This window comes from Mus musculus, chromosome 7 (genome assembly GCF_000001635.26).
Source record: "Mus musculus strain C57BL/6J chromosome 7, GRCm38.p6 C57BL/6J".
In the NCBI taxonomy this organism is placed as follows: Eukaryota; Metazoa; Chordata; class Mammalia; order Rodentia; family Muridae; genus Mus; species Mus musculus.
The window spans coordinates 141,984,659-141,999,545 of NC_000073.6; the positions used below are offsets into that span (position 1 = coordinate 141,984,659).

At 54.9% G+C, this 14,887-nt stretch overlaps 1 protein-coding gene and 1 non-coding gene across 5 annotated transcripts in view; both read left to right on the forward strand.

The window, feature by feature from the left end:
• Window positions 1-14,887, forward strand: part of Brsk2 (BR serine/threonine kinase 2) — a 54,494-nt gene that overhangs the window by 34,908 nt on the left and 4,699 nt on the right. For 2 of the 4 annotated variants that reach the window (NM_001009930.3, NM_029426.2), the window contains exons 5-18: window positions 191-307; window positions 776-809; window positions 1,052-1,120; window positions 1,228-1,374; window positions 2,764-2,795; window positions 3,093-3,257; window positions 3,456-3,553; window positions 3,628-3,778; window positions 7,582-7,642; window positions 8,454-8,661; window positions 9,057-9,105; window positions 12,231-12,354; window positions 13,720-13,900; window positions 13,975-14,064. In NM_001009930.3, the coding sequence (NP_001009930.1) occupies window positions 191-307; window positions 776-809; window positions 1,052-1,120; window positions 1,228-1,374; window positions 2,764-2,795; window positions 3,093-3,257; window positions 3,456-3,553; window positions 3,628-3,778; window positions 7,582-7,642; window positions 8,454-8,661; window positions 9,057-9,105; window positions 12,231-12,354; window positions 13,720-13,900; window positions 13,975-14,064 (1,526 nt within the window). Of the gene's footprint in view, window positions 1-190; window positions 308-775; window positions 810-1,051; window positions 1,121-1,227; window positions 1,375-2,763; window positions 2,796-3,092; window positions 3,258-3,455; window positions 3,554-3,627; window positions 3,779-5,689; window positions 5,756-7,581; window positions 7,643-8,453; window positions 8,662-9,056; window positions 9,106-12,230; window positions 12,355-13,719; window positions 13,901-13,974; window positions 14,065-14,261; window positions 14,357-14,887 lie in introns of all 4 variants that reach the window. The other 2 variants (NM_001276763.1, NM_001009929.3) reach the window with 2 other exon arrangements.
• On the forward strand, window positions 7,521-7,583 carry Mir3104 (microRNA 3104). The gene has a single exon (NR_037291.1). It is a non-coding gene; the product is annotated as a microRNA 3104 (primary transcript).

Here is a 14,887-nt window from a genome sequence, read left to right on the forward strand (position 1 = left end):
GGACACAGCATCCCTGTCACCAAGGCCAGGAAGACCACTTAGTGTTAGCTGCCTGTATATTATATGCTTAGATTGTCATGGGACTGCCCCACTGACAGGAGTTTGAAAAAGGAAGCAGTCTTCATCCAAGTGTGGGAGTGGGGAAGTGGGCACAGGCTGCATTTAGGCTCATCTGGCCCTTCCTCCCCAGCCATAGAGACTTGAAGCCAGAGAACCTGCTGCTAGATGAGAGGAACAACATCCGTATTGCAGACTTTGGCATGGCATCCCTGCAGGTGGGAGACAGCCTGCTGGAGACCAGCTGCGGGTGAGTGAGTGGTGCCCCATAGACCCATGACATGGCCCCGGGGGTAGATACCACAGCCACTTCTGCCCAGACTGGACAAGCTTTGAGACTGGTGGCCTGTGGCTGGAGAGCACTAAAGCTGGACTGAAGGCAGAGAGCAGGACCCCTGTCCTTAGAGTAAGCATGTGGGGATGCTTTGTCTGGCACAAGGGTCTTCTTTCAGTGGTGCCAGGGCACAGTGGTGCGAGCCAGGGCACACTTTTATTGAGCCTTCTCTCCTGGGTCTAAGCAGAGCAAGGCCCCAGACCTCCATCCCCTATCAGAAGATGCAGGGCATTTAGGTTGGGAGGACTTGGTCTCAAAGCCATTCAGCCTCCTGGAGCCAGCCCAGCCATGGCAGAGCTCATGCAGAGAAAGCCTAGGGAGGGTATAAGGGTCTGGGTTGTGTACCCTGGCCTCCTACCCACTGACCTTCTGTTTTTTCCTTAGATCTCCACACTATGCCTGTCCGGAAGTGATTCGGGTAAGCAGCCACCAGTGTCCCTGTGGTTGAAGGGCCCCTCATCCTGCTACCACTGGGCTAGACACGGCTCAGCTGCCTTCCCTCAGACCCACTCGCTCACTCGATACCCCTACCTTGCATACTGCCGACATCTGGCATCCCCCACTAGATACCCCTACCTTGCATACTGCCGACATCTGGCATCCCCCACTAGATACCCCTACCCTGTACACTGCCAACGTCTGGCATTGCCCCCTCCACAGGGCGAGAAGTATGATGGCCGCAAGGCAGATGTGTGGAGCTGTGGTGTGATCCTGTTCGCCTTGCTGGTGGTGAGCCCCACTTGCCTCACCTTTTTGTTCCATTTCTCTACCTCCCCACACCCCCTCCCCAGCCCTCCTCTTATACCCATGATGAGTGCTGTCCTGCCTACCCACAGGGGGCTCTGCCTTTTGATGATGACAACCTGCGGCAGTTGCTGGAGAAGGTCAAGCGTGGTGTGTTCCACATGCCACACTTTATCCCACCAGACTGCCAGAGTCTCCTGCGTGGCATGATTGAGGTGGATGCAGCTCGGCGCCTCACGGTGCGTCCTGTCTACCCCTCTTGATTGTTCAGAACTTGAGTGCCCATGGGGAGCCAGGCCCTTGTGCATTCTTGTTGTTCCTTCACACCATCTCTTGGACCTGTTCTCCTCAGCCCTGTACTGGTGGAGTCTCAAGCGTCCATCTCTGGCACTTGCTCCTGGGCACTTTAGGGAGAAAAGGTCCCTAAGGGTAGGGCTTCCCACCTGTGTGTGACTGACTGTGTGCTGCAGGCATACCACACGTATATCAGTGTGAGTCTGTGTTGTACCAGATGGACGGGTTCAGGTGTGGGTCTGTGTATGCCACCATGTGTGTCCAGGTATGTGTGGACAGAGTTTGTACCCAGCTGTGGGAAAAATATGCACAACTGTACAGAGGGTGAGTACTCATGTGTGTGTCACCTATGCATGTCTTTGTGTGTGTGTGTGACAAGGGCTGTGGCCAGCTGTTGGGAGGGATAGTATCTGCTTAGCTTGAGAAGCCTGTCCTCAGCTGTGTGCAGAGTCCTCAGGTGAGTCACCTACACATAGCAGTATGTGGATTCAGATGTGTGTACTGTGTTATGTGGCTGTGCACAGCTGCATGTGAGTATCTGCGTGTGTGTGTGTGTGTGTGTGTGTGTGTGTGTGTGTGTGTGTGTGATCTGTACAAAACTGTATGTATGCTCAGGCATAGAGGCCCTGTGCACAAATCTTAGGAACACAAGTACGGTAGGTAGCAGCCCCGAGATTATGAGTGGTTGGTTCAGGTGAGCTCTGGAGGGTCTGCCCTCCTTTGCTGCCATCTTGCCCCTCTGACATCCTTGTGGTTTGCCCCCTGTCAATGTGAGCCTCCCAGCTCCATCAACTATGGGGTAGACAAGGGTGTGGGGGAAGCCCCAACAGCTTGTTTTGAGCCACACAGCATCTACCCATGTAAGAGAGACACGATGCCTGGTGGGCTGGCCTTTTCTAGAAGAGATATCATCTGCTCTCTCCCACAAAGCAAGTTGTCCCTGTCTCTGAGTCAGGATGGAGAGAAAGGTGTAATGGGCTACCCCAGCCTCCTGCCCGCACCTGCACCCAGCCCCTCCCAGCCGCCTGGCTTTGCTTCCTGGACTGATTCCTCATGTGATGCCCTCTGATCTGGGAGGGTCCAACCAGGCAGGACAGGTGCCCCAGGGCGCTGCTTGCTTCCTTGCCTCTCTTTTCCGTGGACCCCGTCCCCTAGCCTCTTCTTCCCTGGCTTTATTTCCTCTGCCATCTGGGTAGGGGCAGGAGTAGGGGTGCTGGCCTGGGCCTCTGAGAATGCAGCCCCTGCCCTGCCTTCTCCTATTCTCCCACTCTGGCCCCCTACCCCCTAACGTGGGCTCCCCCTGGTACTAACCCCCTGTTTCTCTTTCCTTGTAGCTAGAGCACATTCAGAAACACATATGGTATATGTAAGTAGCTTCTCTGCCCACTAACGCCTGCTTTGCCTGTTGCTGTGGCCTGCAGGGCCTGCTAGGAAGGGGGGAGGGTGCCAGCCAGCTCCGGGCTGCCCTAGCCTCACTCTCCACCTCCCTGAGTGGCTGCTGCAGGATGCAGGAGGTTTGCAGGGTAGGGTGCAGGGACAGCATCAGGACTTGGGCTAATGTTAAGGGTGGATCTCGCACCCTCCTGGCCACCTCAGGGTGGGTGGAATGGTTTCAGGATAGGCTGAAATGAGTGACTGCTGCTGGGTGCCCTGTCGTCCACAGAGGTGGCAAGAATGAGCCAGAGCCCGAACAGCCCATCCCACGCAAGGTGCAGATCCGCTCACTACCCAGCTTGGAAGACATTGACCCTGATGTGTTGGACAGCATGCACTCACTGGGCTGCTTCCGAGACCGCAACAAGCTGCTGCAGGATCTGCTATCTGAGGAGTACGTTGGGGTGGTGTAGGGGTGCTTTAGTCACTGGGCTCCATGTCCCAAGGTCTAGCTGCTCTAGGGGGCATCCTTTTTGGTCCCTGTGGATCCTCTAAGGTAGGTGGCCATAGCCAGAGTAGAGTCCCTGCAAGGCCACTGTCAGACACCCCATGTCACCACATCTCCATCTTTGGCACCTCTCACCTTCTGCAGGGAGAATCAGGAAAAGATGATTTATTTCCTCCTCCTGGATCGGAAAGAACGGTATCCAAGCCATGAGGATGAGGACCTGCCCCCCAGGAATGAGATAGGTACAAAGCTTCCACCCTACCCCATCCCTCCTGTTTCTGGCTCCTGGCCCAGTCTGACCCCAGTCTTTACACAGACCCTCCCCGGAAGCGTGTGGATTCCCCGATGCTGAACCGGCATGGCAAGCGGCGACCTGAGCGCAAGTCCATGGAAGTGCTCAGTGTGACAGATGGTGGCTCCCCAGTGCCTGCACGGAGAGCCATTGAGATGGCCCAGCATGGCCAGAGGTATATGCCTGCCCTGGGGGCCCAAGCCTCCCTCCTGTCGCCCAGGCCAGGGCAGTACCAGGTTCTTAGCCTACTACCCTTAGTCTGGCCTTGCTTGTCTCTGCCCACTATCCCTGGGATCTGGACTGAGGCCACTGGACTGGGCTGGAGTTCACTGTGCTAAGCATGCTGGCTGGCTGCATGGGCTGAGCTGGGCTGCACTGGATTGAGCTGATTGCGCTGGCCTGTGGGGAAGGGGACTAGACTGGATTGGCTGGGTTAGGCCAAGCTGGACAATATTTAACTGACTTGGGGTTGGCTGGACCTGACTAGTTGTACTGGGCTGAGCTGCACTGGCTGGACAGAACTGAAGTAGACTGGGGTGAGCTAGGATGGACTAGACTGTGTTGTACTGGCCAGGATTAACCTAGGCTGGCCTGGCCTGAACTATTATTGTGTGGTCTGGCTGGACTGTCCTAGATTAAACTGGACTGGATGGTCTTGTCTGGACTAGCTCTATGTATCTAGCTGTACTAGACTGGAATGAACTGGTCTGTGCTGAGCTTGCCAGGGCTGAGCTGGTCTGGCCTGGACTTTATAAACTGGTCTGGACCGAACTAGACTGGCAGGACCAAATTGAACTGGGCTGAGCTGAAGTGGGATGGACTGGACTAGGCTGGGCTGAGCTGTGCCTGGCTGCACTGTTGTTGATTGAGCTGGGCTATGATACGGTGCCGCTGTGTTCAGAGCCCCTTGCCTATCAGGCTTGTCCCTCCCTGGTGCTTGGCTGCCTTTGATTTGGATTGAGCTGGACTGTGGTGTGGTACAGCTTTGTTCAGAGACCCCTGCCCAGCAAGCTCGTCTCTCCCTGGTGCTCGGGCATCTCCAGGTGTCCAGTAGCAGTAATGTGGGCAGGAGAGTGCTGAGAAGAAGGGCACTTAGAGCCTGCAAATCTGGGCTCTGGCTGAGTGGAGCACCCTAACAGGCAGGCGGGCTTGGTCATCTGTCAACAGGCCTGAGCTGGGAGATCCCACAGGCCTTGCCCGCAGAGTCAGCATTGTACTCTGCATGAAGCACCCACTGCCCATTCTTTCTGCTGGGAGCCAGCTCTGCCCCTGAATTTGTCAGTAACTGGGAGCCATGTCATGGCTAGGTAGTCATCAAGATAGCACTTCCTCTACCTTGACTTTAGTGTGCTGGTATCTCAGACCTACTAGGTCCTCCCCATGGATCCAGGCTCCCCATGGATCCAGGCTAGCTCATGCTCCAGCCTCAAAGTCTCACTCCTTGAGAAACTTCTCCCAACTTTCTAGCCACCCATGGCTCACAATCCCTTGGCTTCTGGCAACAAGGCGGGACAGCAGGGGTCCCTCTTGGCCATGTTCTTACCTAACCCTTCTCCTGGGTTCTGCCTCTTGTGGATATGCTTCACCTCAGCATAGTTCTCCCAGTAGCTCTAGTGTACACCATGTACTCAAGAGATGGTTGCCTTTCCTTGGCCTCTCTTGAACCCCAAAGGGTCAGTGCTCAGCCCTGAGCTTCCAGACCTATGTGCTGCAGGGTGGGCCCATCTGTAGGATAGTCTGTCTCCAAGGGAATCTGGAAGGCCCTTTGTCCTGGAACATCTAGCCTGCTTCTGCTCTGGTTTTGCCACTTGACACTGGGCTCTGATGGGACCACTGGTGGGGACAAGGGATCCTGTGGCTGGTGCTGAGTCTAGACATCTCTAAGCTTGGCTACCTCCCTACCTGGAAGGTCACCCAGGGCAGGCTGTGCTGTGGCTTCTGTCCCCTTCCTCTCTCTTCATCTCTGTCCCCTGGCTTGGGGTTGGTGGGCCATGCTTGGAGGGCCAGGCAGCACATGGCCCAGCAGCTGACCTGCGTGCGTGTGGCCGGGCAGTAACTCTGTTTTCTCGCTTTGTTCCTGCTGTAGTAAAGCAGTGTTCAGTAAAAGCCTGGATATCGCTGAAGCCCATCCCCAATTCAGCAAAGAAGACAGGTATACACCCTGCCCATCCAATCCGCCCTCCCAGCCCTAGATGCAGGACTCCTGCCTGAGCTCCGCAGACAGAGGCGGGCCTGGAGGCAGGGCTTACTGACAGACACTTCCACCTCTCTTTTCTGGGAATGGAACTATCTAGCAGTCCAGGGGAAGAGCTAGCCTGGGCAGCTATAAGGATGCAAGGAGGGGTGGGGTTGCTGGGGCAAGGCCCATGGCCAGCCCAAGCCAGAGGCCCTCATACTCAAGGCTTGCAAAGGCCCGCAATGGGTACTGCCCTGCACCCTGCACAGACCTGCCTTATGGTTGCAGGCCTGCCACCCCCTGCCACTCTTTTATCCAGATGGTCTTGGTGTTATTCCCACAAGGGCTGGCCAGTTTAGATGAAGTGGCTAAGTGTCCTATGCTCCTGGCAGGTGGCAGTAGGCCAGTAACAGCTGCTGCCCACGTGTGCTGCTGATTAGCTAGGCCACATCCAGTTGAGCTCCATACTGTCCCTGTACCTGCCTGTGCCCCTTCCTGCTTGCCTCTTGCCTACTTGGCTTCCCTCGGGGCTGGAGTCATCTTTTCTACTTTGGACAAATTGCAGCTCAGTTCCAGTATCGCTAGACAGAGAGGTTGATGTGGCTCCCATGCTTATGTCTCAGCTTCCCTTCTTCTTCCCTTGTGCCCAGCAATGTGTTCCTGTCTGGCATGGTGGGATCAGAGGCCTAGACTAGGCCTCACTGCTTGTGGCTGTGTCCCCTCTTCCCTGGCTCCTGGTATCTCCACCCCATCTCCATCTTCTCAGGGACTGGCTCCCAGCTGTACATCTGGACCTTTGTTCCAGTGGGGAGCCCTGGTACCACCCTGACTAAGGCATGCTGCCCTGGCCACGGGTCTCCATTGTTCCTCAGGCTCCTTTAGCAGTAAGTAGAGAGACTTGGAAGTCATGGACACAGGGCTCTAGTTACAGGTGCTCTAGGAGCTGGAAAGGAGCCAACAGAGACTGGTGTTGCCTAGGTGAGAACCAGAAACCCACTGTGTATAGTGTGGTTAGTGGTGGGCAGGCCAGGGCAGTGCAAACTGGTGTAATGCTCTTTCATCCTCTTTTGTCCTGTGGCTGCACCCTACCCCACTCCCCCCGCAAAGATGACAGGTCCCACAGCCAAGGGTGAACCTGTGTTTTTGTGTCCATTCTCATGGTGAGCTGGATGGAAGGCATTGTCTCTGACCTGTGGGGCAGCTAGCTAGCTGTTCATCATGTTATAACGGACACATAGGGGTAGTACCTGCTCCCTGCTACTTGCAGGCTAGGTCTTCAGCCCAGTGGGGCAATAGAGGGTTAAGATGAAGGCTATGGGCTGGCCCTGGGCTTCTCTTGTAGGTAGCTGTGGATGTGAAAGGACTGGGCAAGTCCCATGTAGTGAATCATATACTGAATGCTGTATAGCACAGTCCTGAAGAGGCTGGACTTGGGTGCTGGGGTCATGGACTGCATAAGCCTGGATCTAGTTTACAGGAATCCCCCATAGCGTGTCCTTGCATCTCTGTCCACAGTGTCTGTGGACTTTTGTTGATAGTCACTTAGTACCTTTTCCTGTACCTTGTCCGGGGTCGATGGTGGGTGGCTCCTCAGTGTGGAGGAGCCCCAGGGACCCTGGATACATACTGGGTGGTGACAGCCAAGGTCAGCAGGATGGCCCCAGGACACATCTGTGCCTCTAGAGACCTTCCTCGGCCTTGGAGCTCCGGGTCAGGACCCCACGCTTCCCGGAAAGGCCAACTAGGGGGCAGGAGCCGGAGCCCTCTGCTGAACTGACAGACGCTCTGCTTTGCTCCCCCAGATCTCGATCCATCAGTGGTGCGTCCTCAGGCCTTTCTACAAGTCCACTCAGCAGTCCTCGGGTGAGTGACTACCCTCCTAAGCCTTCACTTACAGAGCTAGCCTCAGGAAATCAAAAGGGACCCCAGTTAGAGAACCCAGGGTGGGGAGCAGGGCCTCCACAGACTGGGAAAAAGCCCCATCTCTGCCTTGCACACAGGCCTCCTTTGTGGGCTCCTCCTGGCTGCTGCTCTGCTGCTGGGCTCTGGCTAACTGCATGTTCTTTTGTTTTGTGTTGTCCGTTTTCTTGTATGTCACTTGTTTTTGTTGTTGTTTTGGTTTTATTTTTTATTTATTTTATTTTTTTGTGGCAAACCTTCCCCATGTCTGTCCCCTCCCTCTGGTCCTGCTTGGGTTTCCTGCTTGAATGCTATCACTGATCCTGGTTGCTATGTGTGCATGTGGGTGGGGTGGGCACGGGCTCCACTTCGCGGCCACCCCTCCTGACGTCACTCTGCGTCACTGTAGCCTGTTAGGAAGTTTGTCCTGCCCCCTCTGCCCCCTGAGCTCCCCTATGTGGCTTGCTCCCTGGCCACCTCCTCGGAGCCTGAAGCTTGTCGGAGCACCTCTCGGCCAGGACACATCCTCTCTCCACAGGCCGCCCTGCGGCCCAACCCCAAGACTCAGACCTTGCCGTGCAAGGCCAAGCTGACAGACAAGCCGCTGCAGGGCACCAAGTCCAACCCGCTCCCAGCCTGCACCCAGACCCAGCCTCCTGGAGCCAGCCTTGGCACTCCACTGGCCCTGTCCCCTGGGCCACCCACCCTGCCGGCACCTGCTCGGCTCCTGCCAACTGGGACTGAACCAAACACCAAATCTGTCCCCACCATACAGGTGACCCCTCACCCCTCACCAAGGGGTAGTCCCCTTCCTACCCCCAAAGGGACGCCTGTCCACACGCCAAAGGAGAGCCCAGCTGGCACACCCAACCCCACACCACCATCCAGCCCTAGTGTTGGAGGAGTGCCCTGGCGGACACGACTGAACTCCATCAAGAACAGCTTCCTGGGCTCACCTCGATTCCACCGCCGGAAACTCCAAGGTTAGCGCTGATATGGGGCTGGGTAGGTGGTGGAATCTGCACAGGGGGTCTTGCACTGCTCAGATGGAACATGCCAACAGCTGGCGGGTCTGTGGGCCTCTCCATAAGCACTGGCCTCTGAATCTGCCCTGTACCCTCTTGTCCCAGAATTGTTCTATCATCTTCTGGGCAGCGAGGCCTGTTGGGTGGTCAGAAAGACTACAGGTCTTAGGCTATGCTGGAGCCAGTTCCTCTGCTCATCTGGGGCCTGGAGAAGCACAATGGGGTTTCAGCACCAGAGCTCTGACAGCAGGCTGAGCAGGGGGGGCGGGGGAGGTGAAGACAAAATGGGCATGGTCCTGAGACTAGAACCTGCAGCAACATCCAACCTTGCCTTTGTCCTTTCCTGTGCACAGTTCCCACGCCAGAGGAGATGTCCAACCTGACCCCAGAATCCTCTCCAGAGTAAGTGGCTTTGCTTGAGGCTGATGAGAGAGGGACCCAGGATTTTTCCCATCAGGCAGGGGATAACCACCTGAGGGCTTTTGGTTCCTGGCCCGAACCCCTTGGGCCTGACTCAGCCCATGAGTGTTTATGAACTTTAGGTTCTGTCCACATGAGAAATGACAACTCTAGAGTTGGCTGGGGACAAGTGGGTGTGCTCTGGGCTTCCCTAGAGTCTAAGGGATCACAGGGAGGGTTTGGACATGAGGAAAAACAGGCTTGTGCTGAGGAAGAAGGACAGCTACAAGATACAGGACCCAGGGAGAGCACTAGGGTTATTGGCAGAAGTCTGAGAAAGACAGAGTAGCTCTAGCCTTCAGCTGGAGGGAAGGGAATGTGGGTGGGCCCAGTGTACCCACCCTACAGACACTGAGGGCCTGTACAGTGTGGCTTCTCTGTACCTTTCACGGTGGCCTCTCAGTAGTTACTTCCTTGGTAGCCACTGGCATGAAAGTAGGAAAACGTCCTATGACTGGGGCAGAGGGTAGGGGAAAGTATTGGCAAAAACCATTGCATCATTGTAGCTGTGCCACCTCACACAGTGGCCAGACAAGAGGAAAGGCCTTGGCCCTGTTGCCAGCACTCAGTAAGGACCTGTGGGCAGTTGCTTGCTTTGTGTTAGCAACTGAAAGTCGCAGAGGTACCTGCTATGCTTTTTGTCCAGGTGAAGGTCAGACACCTAAGCTCGCCATTAACTGCCCTGAGGCTCTGGGGGCACAGGACCACTTCTGACTAGGTTAGGCCTTTATGTTGCTCTGATAAGAAGTTTTGAATGGATAGTGAGAGAGATTATAAAAGTAGGAAATTTGTGACTGTAGCTTGAGAAAAGCCTTTTGGCGTCCACCTCCTCCTTGATCAAGACCGTTAAAGGCTTTACTCTCTCAAGCCCTGCATACTGGCTCAGGAAAGCTTTACATCCTCATCTTCTGTCATGAGCCCCTCATTGGTCATAGCCTCCATAGAGCCATAGCCGGTAAAGGAGAGGTATCTCAGGCTCCCTTGGTTGTCCATTATGTCAAGCCAGCTGGCTAGAAGCCATGGGAGCTATAGCAGTCTATAGAGTTCGCCCCCCTTCTCTCTGCTGCCGTCAGCTGGAGCCCACCTAGCTGAACATGTTTTGTCTACCAGCCTAGGCCCTTCTCTCATGTACCCTTATGGCTCACACCATGTATTCTGTGTACCCAGGCTAGTACCAGGGCCCAGCAATATGGATACCAGAGCTCTAGCATGGGCTATGTCACCCAGTGCCATACAGTCCCCTCCGGTCACCCAGCTTCGTTCAGATTGGGCCATGTCTCATGTGCCATACCAGCCAAGTGTTTCTGCTTGCACCTGTGATTTTCAGCCAGAAATTCTGTTTTTTAGAACCACTTGTCTGCTTCAAAAAATCCTGAACATTGCTGGTCTCCAGGTCCAGGCATGGGCCTTGGGTACAGGTGGGACAAGGGCCTACACCAGGGTCCTGTACACACAGCACTGGACAGAGCTGACAACAGGAACACAGAAGGGCTGGGGTCTGTGTCTGCCACAGAGGCAAAAGAACCATCCTAGAAATGAAGAGGGGGGAAGTCGCAACCAGGAAAGCCTTCATACAGCCTGGACTGACAGTGGCTTGGTGCTGCCCAGCACAGATACTCTCATTCATGCTGGCCACAGCCAACCCCATCCCACTGTTGCCACTTCCCTCAGTTTCTAGCCTGAGCCCCAGGTACAGAGATGCATCTGACTGAGGGGCTGGCTGTGCCCACACTGTACTTACACCAGGCAGCTAGAAGTCTGCCTGGCCATGTTGACTGGGAATTGCTTTGAGACAGCCTGCAGCTTAGCCTCCCCTAGGGTCTCTGGAACAGAGATCTAAGACTTCACTGGGCATTCTGCTTTGTGGTCTCTAGGGCTAGGAAGGAATGTCTTCCAATTGCCAAGTTGTCAAGCTATCATGGGAAGAAAACTAGTCTTGTAGTTAGATTGGACTGAGGTATCTGCAGCTGTTTGGGAATCCTGTCAGCAAAGGTGACAAGAACTCCAGCTATACACATGTCTAGAAGGGAATGGGTGGGACCCCACAGTGAGGCTGGGGAGCTTGATATCTGCCTTCATCCCCTTAGACTAGCAGAAGATTATACTTAAGAGTAAAGTGTCCACACCTTAGGAGATGGTCTGTGCAGTGAGGAATGTTGCAGTGGAGCTGGGGTTGTCACTGGTGTAACCTGGCCAGACACCTGCGGCCAGCTGGGCAGCAGTGGAGTCATGGCCAAGCACGATGTCAAGCTAGAGTGGGAAGAAAACTAGTCCTGTAGTTGGGTGGGCAGTATGTACCAGACCTGTGGCTGTTGGAGCTCTGGGCAGGTCCTTCCTTAAGTGACCCCGAGGGTCTACCAGGGATCTTACAAGCTCAAGTATGGAGCCACATAATCTTTAATTAATATCAGAGAGCCTCACCAGATTCTGTAACATGCACCAGCTTCCAGTAGTCTGTGGACATTTCTTGGAGGAAGGTGTAGAAGGAGCTTGCCCAAAATGTAGGGATCCAAATAGAAGTTGAGACTTAGACACTCTCTCCTGTCCCCTGTCCTACACAGTGGACTGTCTAGCAAGTGCCACTCAGACATCCTGTGGGAGTCAAGGACTTGCAGTTGAGTGTATGTTGGAGTTATTGTTAAGGACATAGAATTGGGATTAGGGTTTTAAGGTGAAGGTTGGGACAAGGGGTTCATGTTAAAGACATGGGGTATGGATTAGTGACATGGAGTTCAGGCTGGGGATATAGATATAGGTTTATGGATGTTGTGGTAAGGTTAGGGGTTATGGTTAGAGAAGTTTGGTTAGGGTTAAGTCTTTTGGTTTATTGTTACAATAAGAGGTATTTGGTTAGGTTTTATCTTGTTTGTGGAGCAAGTTTAGAGTTGGGGATTGCCCTTTGTGTTGGCTTGTGGAGTTAGGGGAGTGGGTTTGATCAGGTTAGCATAAGGGCCGCATGGCTGGTCTGGGGATGTGGGGAACACTGCTCTATGGCACCAGCCACTCTGGAGGTTACAGAAGTGGACCAGGCATCACATCCCCATCATGACAGCCTCTGCTCTGCCTAGGCTGGCCAAGAAATCGTGGTTCGGGAACTTCATCAACCTGGAGAAGGAGGAGCAGATCTTTGTGGTGATCAAGGACAAGCCCCTGAGCTCCATCAAGGCTGACATCGTTCATGCCTTCCTGTCGGTGAGGCCATGGCAGAGCCAGGTGGACACGCACATCTATGGGCCCAGCCTCCAGGCAGACCATAGGACCTCTCATTCACACAAACTGTGTACACATAACTCATCCTTTTGTTCTGCCTGGACCACCACTGTCTACCTAGGCCTTCATCCTGCTGGGAGCTGCCCAGCACCCTGGGAGTGGGGAGCTGCCTATGGCTGGGGTGTGCTGGTCTCCAGGTGAAACCTCCCTGAGACTGAGGGTGACATACAGGTGGCCACACGGATCAAGAAGAGGCTGTGACCGAGGGTTCTGATGACACCCACTTAATGGCCTGCAGCCCAGAGTCTGTTTCCCATGCCACTTCTCTGTCTGAAGCCTGTGACTTCTGTGGCCCCAGCTTCCCTGGAGAGGCCGGGGTTGTCTAGGTTCAGGTTCTAGAACCTGAGATGCCTCCAGGTTCTGAGAAGCAGAAAGGCATAAAGACTGGAGAATTAGACTTTCTAGCCAGGCTAACTCCCAGAAGACTCTCAGAATTAACCCTGTCTTTGTGACTCCTATGTGGGGCTGCCGTATGCTGAGCTGGACTCTCTGGGACTTCCTCAGTGTGTGCCTCCCACCTCAGGGCCTCAGTCTGCTGAGTTTTGGCCAAGGGGAGTCATAGCTCTCATGAGTATTTATTTGAAGGTACCTGCTCTATGGTGCCGTTGCCTCATTAGACATTCTGTCCTGGAATCCTTTCAAGAGTCCTTAGCTGAAGGATTTCCCTGGTACCTGGACAGCTGAGAATGTCTGCTAGAAGCTTTAGGCCAGGGAAGGCCACTTCTAATAGAGTGGTTGTATTTGAGATTGGCCAGACTCTGGGCCTGCTGTGTCCCTTTGATGTGAGCCTGTGTCTCTCACCCCCATCGAATCCATCCGTTCACAAGGCCCCCAGGTTACCAGATCAGCCTGGAACTCCTATCCACTTCCCCATGGTGGCTAGTCCTGTAAGCTGGGGTCACCCTATCTGCTTTTGTTTTGTTCTTGCTACTGTCACGTCAATGTGACCACAGTTTAGTGCTGTGAATTCACACACCTCATAGCTTCCCTGATCACTGCTGGATGCTCCTTCATTTACATCCTCAGGGATGTAAAGCCATCTAGCCCCTTCTGGTTTAGGGTTCTAGTGTGCACCCTGGCTGGCTGAGCAAGGGGGCTCTGAAGTGAGTTTCTTGCCACTGTTAGTTTTCTGTCATGCTTGGTTCTCAAAATTGGAGATTGTTTGGAGGGCTGGGTTTGTGTCTGGTGCCTGCATAGTGCTGGCACTTCTGTTGCCACCTCTGCAGGAGTGGGTTAGTGGGCGCCTGCTGGTAGGCTGCTCTCACATCCAACCTGTACACACTGCAGATCCCCAGCCTCAGCCACAGCGTTATTTCCCAGACAAGCTTCAGGGCTGAATACAAGGCCACAGGGGGCCCAGCAGTGTTCCAGAAGCCGGTCAAGTTCCAGGTGGACATCACCTACACTGAGGGCGGAGAGGCCCAGAAGGAGAATGGCATCTACTCAGTCACATTCACTTTACTCTCAGGTAAGCCAACCCACTTGGTGGCTGTTTGACTCTCACTGGTGTTCCCAGTGTCCTGACAGCCAGTCTTCCCCCAGGCCCCAGTCGCCGCTTCAAGAGGGTGGTGGAGACCATCCAGGCCCAGCTGTTAAGCACCCATGACCAGCCATCAGCCCAGCACCTGTCAGGTGAGGCGGGGGCTCAGCACAGCGCCTGTGGCTAGTGCTGCTTGGATGGGAGGTATGAGAACTGACATGGCCTCCTACTGTGACGGATGGATGCCCACCTCCCTGCCCTGAGCAGTGCTGCACCCCTCAGGGAGCAGGGCCCCTCCCCGGGCATGGTGGGCTGCATCACACTGAAAGGCACCTCTTGTCCACCGTAGAACCACCCCCGCCAGCGCCAGGACTAAGCTGGGGTGCTGGGCTTAAGGGCCAGAAGGTGGCCACCAGCTACGAGAGTAGCCTCTGACGCTGGCAGGTAAGGTGTCCGGCCTGCTGCCGGGGAGGGGAGGGGCTGCGGGCAGGGCCTCCTGCAAGAGCCAGGCTTGTCCTAAGAGGGGCACCCTGTGCCCACTCATCTGGCCTGGCTCCAGACAGGCCTATAGGGTCAGCACCTAGGCAGCTAGACATGAGGGCAGCCTGAGTAGGCTCTGGGAGCAGGGCCCAAGGCCCTGACCCTTGGGGCTCCCCTTGTAGCACTCTACAAGCGTTGGGGCTCCCTTCCTCAATGCCACTGACCAGCAGAGCTCTGCCTTAAGCAGGATGGGATCTGAGGCTCTAGTCCCAGTAGGGTGCTCAAGAAAGGCACCTGGGCTGCTGGTAGTTATGGGAGAAAGGAGTACCTGTGTGTCTGGCCCTATGCATAGGTACACACATGGGACATGTATGTCAGAGTTTAGCTAGGATATAGTCTGTATAGCAATGGGACAGGCTGATGGTATATGGCATGGGACTGCTTAGGCACTTGAGAAGTCTAGACGAGATGGGATGTGGCTCAGGGCCAGCTTCT